Source organism: Mustelus asterias, chromosome 6 (assembly GCF_964213995.1).
Source record: "Mustelus asterias chromosome 6, sMusAst1.hap1.1, whole genome shotgun sequence".
NCBI lineage: Eukaryota > Metazoa > Chordata > Chondrichthyes > Carcharhiniformes > Triakidae > Mustelus > Mustelus asterias.
In genome coordinates this window covers 78,449,483-78,459,310 of record NC_135806.1, presented here as the reverse complement: position 1 = coordinate 78,459,310, position 9,828 = coordinate 78,449,483, and the positions used below count along the sequence as shown (strand labels likewise).

Genomic DNA, 9,828 nt, shown 5'->3' with positions numbered 1-9,828 from the left:
TTACTGTCCTTATCATTGTTTCCTACATTTCTGAGTTCGTGATCTGTAAACCTTGAAATTATGTTCTCTATACCCAGGTTATTAAATGAACAGTGGTACTAATACAGGCCATGGAGAACACCACCGTGTACTTCCAGTCTAAAAAACAGTACTATCATCTTTTTGTCTCTTAGCAAATATCACATTAGGAGAACAAAGAATCTTTTCTTTATTTATTTAAAGTGATCCATTTTCTTTATTCTCACGCTTCATTGTAGCATTGGCAACATCCGCTTTTACAGTGAAGACAGATGCAGAGTATTTATTTAGTACCTCTGCTTCTTGAAGAAAATCTCATTTTTGGTTCCTAACTGGTTCCATTTTAAAAAAATTTACTTATCCTTTTATTATTTATATGTTTATAGCAGACTTTTAGGTTTCATTTTATGTTGCCCTTTAATCAATTGTCACACAGCCTCTTTATCCCATGTTTCCTTTTCAGTTCTCTGTACTCAGCTTAGGTTGTATTAAGAATTTGAAATACATTTTTGTTTCATTTTAATCTCTATACCATTCGTCATCCAGAGAACTATAGCTTTCTTTCCTCGTCATGGAATTGTGTCCAGAATGTTTCCAAACTATCTCTTCTTTGAAAGTCTCCCATTGCTCAGTTATTGTTTTACCCAATCTCCATCTACCATCCACTTGGACCACTCATTTTCTCAACTCTCTGAAATCAACTCTTCTACATTTGAATGTTTCCACATTTGATTTTTCTTTGCCTTTTTTCATAATTGTTTCCAAAATCCCACTGATACATGCCTAAAGCTAGAGAATGTTTTTGTATTGCAGTAGTTTGGATACTGGACTACCAACCTACAGGTAATAATTTTAAATTCCATCCTTGGCACAATGAGCCGGATAGTCTCGATCTGTGCTTCTATAATTCTAAATTGTGAAATCGAGCACAATAAATCTGAGGGTCTATAGGAGTAAAATCAGCACGAAAGCTACTATTCTGCTGTAAAGCTGAACTAGCCCACTCATGTTCTCCAGAAAATACTGGAAATCTCAGCAGCTCTGAAGAAACGTTGGCTCTAATCTCTCTCCACAGATGCTGTCAGGCCTGCTGAGATTTTCCACCATTTTCTGTTTTTGTTTCAGATTCCAGCATCCCCAGTAATTTGCTTTTATTTTATTACACTAATGTTCCCCACCTGGTGCAGCTGCATACGACCCATGTCACATACATTGTTCCGACCGGAATAAATGTCTTACAAAGAGAGAGAAACCGAGAAGACGTGTAACACAAACTGAAAAAAGGGAAATACAGCACGTACATTGACGTTACTTCTAACTTGAGCAATTAAAAAAGTATTATATTTTAAAACCATGTTGTAATTCTGTTTTTTTTTAAAGGCTCCATCGCCTCCAACGACTGGAAGTCAGTTATTTTGACAGTGCTGGATCGCAGGACTGATCCTGTCGGGTTGCCGTCCGCATGCAGATCGGACCGGAACGACAGGGTTTTCGGAGCAACAGCGCGAGCTCCGGGCTGCGTGACACTGAGCAGGGCGCGAGCTCCGGGCTGAGTCTCACTGAGCAGAGCGCGAGCTCCGGGCTGAGTCCCACTGAGCAGAGCGCGAGCAGCATGGCCGCGGAGGTGCCGCCGGTGAATGTGAACAATGAGGTGAGTGAAGGCACCGCGATGCCGTTGAATTGGTGCAGAATCCGCACCCGTTTATGAGTATTTTACATTTACCGTGTTGGGCCGAGGTGGGTGATACGATTATTTTCCAGCCTATTTTCTGATAGTCCGATTTGAGAGTCACCTCGAGACGTTTTCGCTATGTTAAAGGAACAATTTTATCAGTCCAATTTAGCGCTGGCCTCTTCTGGACCGCGTTGCATGATTAGCCGCACGCATGCTGTGTCAGAAGGCATGGGAAGGCCCATATGTCAAATTGTAGTTGTCAAACTAAGTTGGCATATTTATGTTGCCAATAAATAAACCAAAAAAACTGGAAATATTCAGCAGACCTGGTAGAGAGGGTAGACAAGAGTTAATGATTCCATTTGGTGAGTTTTTTTTTGTACGAACTGGTAAAGATTAGGGATGGAACAGGTTTTCAGTAAATGCACAGCAGAGTGAAGACGGGGCTTAAAACCTGTTGTAGCTATCGAACTTTCCAGTTCTGGCAAAAGATCACCGATCTGAATTATTAATTCCTGTTTTTATTTGATTTATTATTGTCACATGTATTAGTATACAGTGAAAAGTATTGTTTATTGCGCGCTATACAGACAAAACATACCGTTCATAGAGAAGGAAACGAGAGAGTGCAGAATGTAGTGTTACAATCTGATGCGCTATCAATTAGGCAAAAGATTACTTGTGTGCCAATACAACTGTAGGCTTTTATTCATAACAGAATCAGGAGCACATCCCAACAGGTAACCGACCCGAACTGAACAAGGGGGAGGAGACAGCCACCTTTTATACTAGGTGACAAGGGGAGGAGCCGAGCCGGCAGGGGATGTGTCCAGGCATAACTGAAGTCCACCACACAATCATAGCTAGGGTGTAGAGAAAGATCAACTTTATGCAAGGTAAGTCCATTCAGCAGTCTGATAGTAGCAGGGAAGAAGCTGTTCTTGAATTGGTTGGTACGTGACCTCAGACTTTTGTATCTTTTTCCAGAAGGTAGAAGAGAGAATGTCCGGGGCGTGTGGTGTCCTTAATTATGCTGGCTGCTTTGCCGAGGTAGCAGGAAGTGTAGACAAAGTCAATGGATGGGAGGCTGGTTTGCGTGATGGATTGGGCTACATTCATGACCTTTTGTAGTTCCTTGCGGTCTTGGGCAGAGCAGGAACCATACCAAGCTGTGATACAACCAGAAAGAATGCTTTCTATGGTGCATCTGTAAAAGTTGGTGAGAGTCATAGCTGACATGCCAAATTTCCTTAGTCTTCTGAGAAAGTAGAGGTTTTGGTGGGCTTTCTTAACTATAGTGTTGGCATGGGGGGACCAGGACAGGTTGTTGGTGATCGGGACACTTAAAACCTTGAAGCTCTCGACCCTTTCTACTTTGTCCCCATGGATGTAGACAGGGGCATGTTCTCCCTTGCGCTTCCTGAAGTCAATGACAATCTCCTTCGTTTTGTGACATTGAGGGAGAGATTATTGTTGCCGCACCAGTTCACCAGATTCTCTATCTCATTCCTGTACTGTCTCATCATCGTTTGAGATTTCTCTCTCCACAGATGCTACCAGTTCTGCTGAATGTTTCCAACTTATTCTGTTTTTATTTTGGATTTCAAGCATCCACGGTATTTTACACTGTTGCCAAGTTTCAGCTAGCGGGAGAACAGCATGTTTACTTTGGTCTCTATTTTTAACAATATACAAATACCTAAAAACTCTGAAACCCACCTGACTTCCTATGGTTAAATAAATTATTTTCATTTCCCATCCATTTGTGTACTTAACATAAATAGGAGCAGTTGTCGGACATACACCCACTTCAGTCTACCACATCAACTCCAGTTTCCCATCCTATCCCTGCACCCCTTGATTCCCTTAGTGCTGAAAAACCTTGCAATCTCAGTCATGAATATATTACTGAGAATTTACGTCACTCCAGGAGAGAGAATTCCAAAAATGCTCAATCCTCTTGAGTACAATGAAAGAAAGACAGGTATTCATATAGCATCTTTCATAGCCTCAGCATCTTTTTAGTTCTTTACAACCAATGAAGTGCTTTTTGAAGTGTTTGTAGGAAACAGCAGCTAATTTGCATACAGCAAACTCCCACAAGTAGCAATATGAAAATAGCCAGACAAGCTGTTTCAGTGGTGTTGATTGAGGGATAAATATTGACCAGGACACCACGGATAACACCCCTGCTCTTTTACAAAATAGTGCCTTGGGTTGTTTACGTACGATGGAGCTTCTGTTTAATGTCTCACCCAAAAGATGGCAATTCTGATAGTGCAGTGCTTCCTCGGTACTACCCTGCATTGTCAGCCTTGATTTTCATGTCCAAGTCCTGGAGCAGGACTTGATTCCACAACTTTCTGACTCCGAGGTAAGAGTGCTATCAGCTGAGCTACAGCTACAGCTACAGTTCCCAGCTGACACTTGGGCATTAAATTTGCCAAATAGTTTTTTCCTAACCACTTGCAGAGTGCCGCCTTCCTCCTGTTCCTTACGAGAGAGAGAAGGAATTCATACCCTTCAGTTCCCTATCAGAGAGAGAAAGAGTTAGTACATTCAGTCACCTCTTCTAGCTGTAGCTTCGAAAAAAGATGCATTTTTCTAAGATTAATCATTAAACGTTTTTCACACAAAGCCTTTGTTTTGGGATTTTTGGTTTAGTTTGAAGTAGAAATTTGTATTTAAGAAGGCTGGATGCTTCATGATACTTTTTTCCCACCCCACATTAAAAAGTATGTGAGTGTCATTCACTTGATGAGGACTTGGATTGTTGATCCCATTCTCCGGCTGTTAATAAATGTGAACAAGTATATGTGTTGAGCTGGGACATGAGTGCTGCTCATCCCTAATTGTACTTGAGAAGGTGGTGGTGAGCTGCTGCTGTGCACCCAGTGTAGGTGCACCCACAGTGATGTTTGGAAGAAAGTTCCAGGATTTTGACTCAGTGACCATGAAGGAACAACGATATAGTTCCCAGTCACGGTGGTATGTGACTTGGTGGAGACCTTGCAGATAGTGGTGTTCCCATGCATCTGCTGCCATTGCTTTTTTAATAGTAGTTGTTGTGGGTTTGGAAGCTGCTGTTGAAGGAGCCTTGACGAGCAGCTGCAATGCATCTTGTAGATGGTGCACACTGCTGATACTGTGCATCAGTGATGGAAGGAATGAATATTTAAGGTAGTGGATGGGTGCCAGTCAAAAGGGCTGCTTTGTCCTGTATGGTGTCAGGCTTCTCAAGTGTTGTTGGAGCTACTCATCCAGGCAAGTGGAGATTATTCCATCCCACTGCTGACTTGAGCCGTGTAGATGGTGGGCAAGTGTTGCAGAGACAGGAGGTGAGTTACTCGCCGCAAAACTCCCAGCCTCTGACCTGCTGTCCTGGCCACAGTATTTATATGGCTAGTCTAGTATAGTTTGTGAAATAGTGATGTTAGTGGTGAGGGATTTATTAAGCATCCTTTATGTTCTCGGGATGTGGCAAATCATTTCACAGCTGATGAGGTACTTCAAATTCTAGTCACTATTGTAATGGAGGAAAAAATGTCAGTTGTGGGCTCAGTTTGCACCACTTGTCTCGAGTCAGAAAGTTGTGGGTTTTTGTCCCACTTCAGGGTTTGAGCACCACAGTTTAAGCACAGTATCGATGAAGGACTGCACTTCTGGAAGCATCATGAGGCATGAAACCAGGGCTGTATCTGACCACTCTGGATGTAAAGGATCCCGAGGCACTATTTTGAAGAAAAGCAGTGGAGTTATTCCTGTCAGCATTGCGATAAATTGATTGGTGACTCTGGTTAGCACTGCTGCCTCATAGCGCCAAGGACCTGGGTTCGATTCCTGGCTTGGGTGACTGTCTGTGTGAAGTTCGCACATTCTCCCCGTGTCTGCTTGAGTTTCCTCCAGGTGCTCTGGTTTCTTCCCACAGTCCGAAAGATGTGCTGGTTAAGTGCATTGGCCTTGCTAAATTCTCCCTCAGTGTACCCGAACAGGTGCCAGAGTGTGGCGACTAAGGGATTTTCACAGTAACTTCATTGCAGTGTAATTATAAGCCTACTTGTGGTACTAACAAATAAACTTAAAACTTATCTGGTCATTGTCATGTTGCTGTCTGTGGCAGTTTACCTCGTGCAAAGTGGCTACCATGTTTTTACCACAACAATGTCTACACTTCAAAAAAGATGAATTATTGTAAACTCTTTTGGGATGTCATGTGTTTGTAAAACGCACTTTTTTCATCAAATTTGTGCAAAGGTTTCATAAACTACAGTAGATGAAAGACCACATCAGTTTTGTGGTGCCCGAAGGTTAGTTATTGAACCTGCAATCTGCTTTCTTCAAGTAGTCAAATAGTTCCATTTTTGCACAGGAGGGCAGTCAGGACCTCTGTTTAATGTCTCTTCCAACGAGCTTTGTCTCCATCAGTATAGCACTCATTCAGTATTGCACCGAAATATCAGCTAGGTAATGTGTTGATAGTCTCTGGAGAAGGGCTTGCCACTGTGATCTGCAGGTACCATTCTCATTCTGATACATAAAGTTGTAGCCAGCGAATCACTTCTCTTGCATAATTTATTCTCTAGCGTGACAATTCTGAGTGTGCAAGGTTACGGGGAGATGGGTGGGGAGGTGGAGGAATGGTACTGAGTGAGTTGCTCATTCAGAGTGTTGATGCAGGCACAATAAGCCAAATGGCCTCCTGCACTGCAACAATTCCTGTAGACACTTCTAGCTCCTGTACCATTATCTCGTGTTTCCCACAGCACCCTCCTTTGCCTCACTTACATGCTTCCCAATGGCAACCAAAAACTCACTAGGTCATGGTAAATGTGGAACATGACAACAGTAGGCTCTATCTCCCCGCCGCCTTTGTCAACCCATCCATTGTTCCTGATTTGTCACACTGCTTGTCTGACATCAAGTACATCAAAGAACAAATTTCCTCCAGTTAAATATTCAGACAGCCACAAGCCACTGTCTATGTTCCCAAGCCACTGACTCCATCCCTTTTCCTACCAACAGCTGGTGCTGAACTAAGACCGTTCACAACCTTGGTGTTGCATTTGTCCTTGAGATGATTTTCTGACCACATGTCTGCTCCATCACGAAGACCTTCACCTCCTTAAAGTCGCCACAAACTTCCCCTGCCTCAGCACATCTGCTGAAACCATCGTCAATGGCTTTGCTACCTCAGCTGTTCTAGCCAGCCTCTGATCTTGCACTCTGCATAAACTTGAGGTCATCCACATCCTAACTTGCACCAAGTCCTGTTCAACTGTTAGCCCTGTACTCACTAAGTTCTATTGGTGCCTGATCCGGCGAGTCTGTCAAGTTCTGAAATTTTTATCCATGTTTTCACATCTCCATTTCCTTGCCTTTCCTTGTTTCTAACTTCCTCCAGCCCTAAAAGTGTCTAACATGTCTGTACTCCTCCAGTTCTGGCTTCATGAGCATCATGATTTTAATCTATTTATCTGCTTTCTATTGCCTCTACACTAAGCTCTGGAATTAATACCCCTCCCTACGCTTCTCTTTCCTTTTTACAAGCTCCTAAAACCCATCTCTTTGACCAAACTTTTCCAGTTCTATCACATCTAAATAAAATGCTGAACTTGTTCACCTGAATAAATCACTTGCAAATTGAGCCTGTGACTTTCTCATTGCGTGTAACTGGAGTTTTATTTCTTGGTGGACTTGCTGAGGTTTGCTCATTCCATATTTGCTACATTTCTTGTCATGTTTTTCATCATTTATAAAACAACATAGTTGAAATTTTTTTAAAAACTACAGATTTGTCAGCATCTGTAAGGAGAAAGAACGTGACATTTAAAACGTTAATCTGTCTCTTCTCTTTGCAGATGCTGAGGGACCTGTTGTGTATTTCAAGGAATTTACTACAAGAAGCTTATTTACAAAGGAATTTACATTCTGGATAGAAAACAAATGGAAGATTTTGCACATAACTATTAGTCAGAAATGATTGACGTATTGTACTCAGCCCCAATAAGTTTCTGAAATCCATCTTTTCTCCTCTACTCTTTTTGCATGGCAACTTGATTTTCGCCATTTCGTGATCACTGTAGAAATGATTTTTCTGTAACATCAGAATTGTTCCCTGCAGTCAGCTAGAGATGTCGGTTAGCCAGATCAAGAACAAATTAAGGTTGCATGGATGCATATGCAATACTGAAGGAGAACTGCATTATTGGATGCATTTGATGTTACCCCATGTGTCTGTTGCCTTTGCCAAACTAGTTTTCTCGAAGGATGCTGCAGTTACTTTTTGCTCTTCAAGATCTTGTTTTCCAGAGAAGCTTATGGCCCAAGGAAGGAATACATATAGGCAGTTCAGAGTCTTCATTTGGCTTGTTTAATGTACTGGTATCGATGCACTATACAGAGGGAGAAAAATTCAGTGAGATCACTTCTTGTATTCACCTGCATAACATGGATATTGGTCTGTGATGACCACATATCACAGCACTGGTCAAAAACTGATCAAAAGCTGATGCAAGTTAATGTAATTATCCTCTTGATTACAGTCATCTTTGCATCTTGTGTTATATCACTTTTATAACAGCACTTCAGTGGTCAAAGAAGGAGGAGTTATCACAAGGTTGGTCAGAAGTGGACTTTAAGGATAATTTTGAAATGGGAGAGCTGGCCAGGCGACCATTGGAATAGTGGAATCTGTAGGTGACAAAGGCATGAACTAAGTTTCGGCAGTAGATCAGTAAATGTGAAGGCTGGTGATGTTGTTGAAGTAGGTTGTTTGTGTAGAGGATATAGTCAGATTCTGACATTGTGTTTCAGTAGGTTGCTGAACTCTCCATGTGATAGAGGCAGGGGTTAAAGAAGGGAATGGAATTAATGACAAGACTGTCGATTCTATGATTTGAGCTGAAATTGTTGGCGTTGGCCTTCCCAAGTGTTTAACTTTAGGAAATTGTGCCTCATCGAGACTGAATGTCAGGTAAATGATAACCATGACAATGTAGAGGAGTTGAGTGGTGAGGTTCAGTTGGTGTTCTCGGCATACGTACAAGCTCCATCTTTTCTGATCTCACCAAGGGCACTGTACGTTGAGGACAAGGAGGGGACCAGGGTTAGATCTTTGGCAACTCCAGAATTAATGGTTTAGTGTTGGAGCGGGGGGAAACCTTTGCTGGAGATACTAGGTATGAGTAGAGCAGAGGAATGGCAGTGCCATTGAGCTGGTCCAACTAGAAGGGTGCTGGAAGTGCAAGGCATAGTTGACTTGTTACAAAGGCTGTGGAGAAGTCAATGAGTGTGAATTACCACAGTCACTGAAACAATACAATTTCTGACCTCGATTAGGGTCATTTTAGTGCAATGGCAAAGCAAAAACCTGATCAATTCAACTATGGAGTTGCTGGAAGAATAAACATTCATTTGGGAGGTGACCAATCATTCAAATATTTGGGGGAGTAGTTTGTAAAATAGGGGTCAAGGCTGAGGCTTTTTTGAGCAGTGGCTGTTGACAGAGAGGGGACAGTACCTGAGGAGAGAGAATAATTTTGATGACATTTTGCATGGTATCCCATTTGTACTAGGGCATCAAATGTCTTGTGGTTGACATAATATATTGGGATGTCATTTTTTTATGACAGTCAATCAGGTAACTAGTGACGTTCCACAGGGATCAGTGCTGGAATCTTTACTGTTTGTAATATATATAAATGACTTGGAAGAAAACGTAGCTGGTCTAATTAGCAAGTTTGCGGATGATACTCAGATCGTTTGAGTTGCGGATAGTGATGAAGATTGTTAGAGAATACAGCAAGATATAGATAGGCTGGAAAATTGGGCGGAGAAATGGCAGATGTAATTTAATCCGGACAAATGCGAGGTGGTGCATTTTGGTAGATCCAATTCAGGTGGGAGCTATAAAATAAATGGAAGAACCATCAGGAGCAAAGACATACAGAGAGATCTGGGCATGCAGGTCCACAGATCCTTAAAAGTGGCAGCACAAATGGAAAAGCTGGTGAAGAAAGCAGTGGGCATGCTTGCTTCCATTGGCTGGGGCATTGAGTATAAAAGTTGACAAATTATGTTAGTTATGTAAAACATGGGTTAGGCCACATTTGGAATACTGTGACCAATTCTGGTCA

General features: G+C 42.0%; 1 protein-coding gene across 1 annotated transcript in view; it reads left to right on the top strand.

Moving 5' to 3' along the window:
• The first annotated feature begins 1,480 nt into the window (after positions 1-1,480).
• Positions 1,481-9,828, top strand: part of srfbp1 (serum response factor binding protein 1) — a 210,850-nt gene continuing 202,502 nt past the window's right edge. Inside the window, exon 1 of the mRNA XM_078214605.1 lies at positions 1,481-1,669. Coding sequence (XP_078070731.1) covers positions 1,481-1,669 — 189 coding nt within the window. The remainder of the gene's footprint in view (positions 1,670-9,828) is intronic.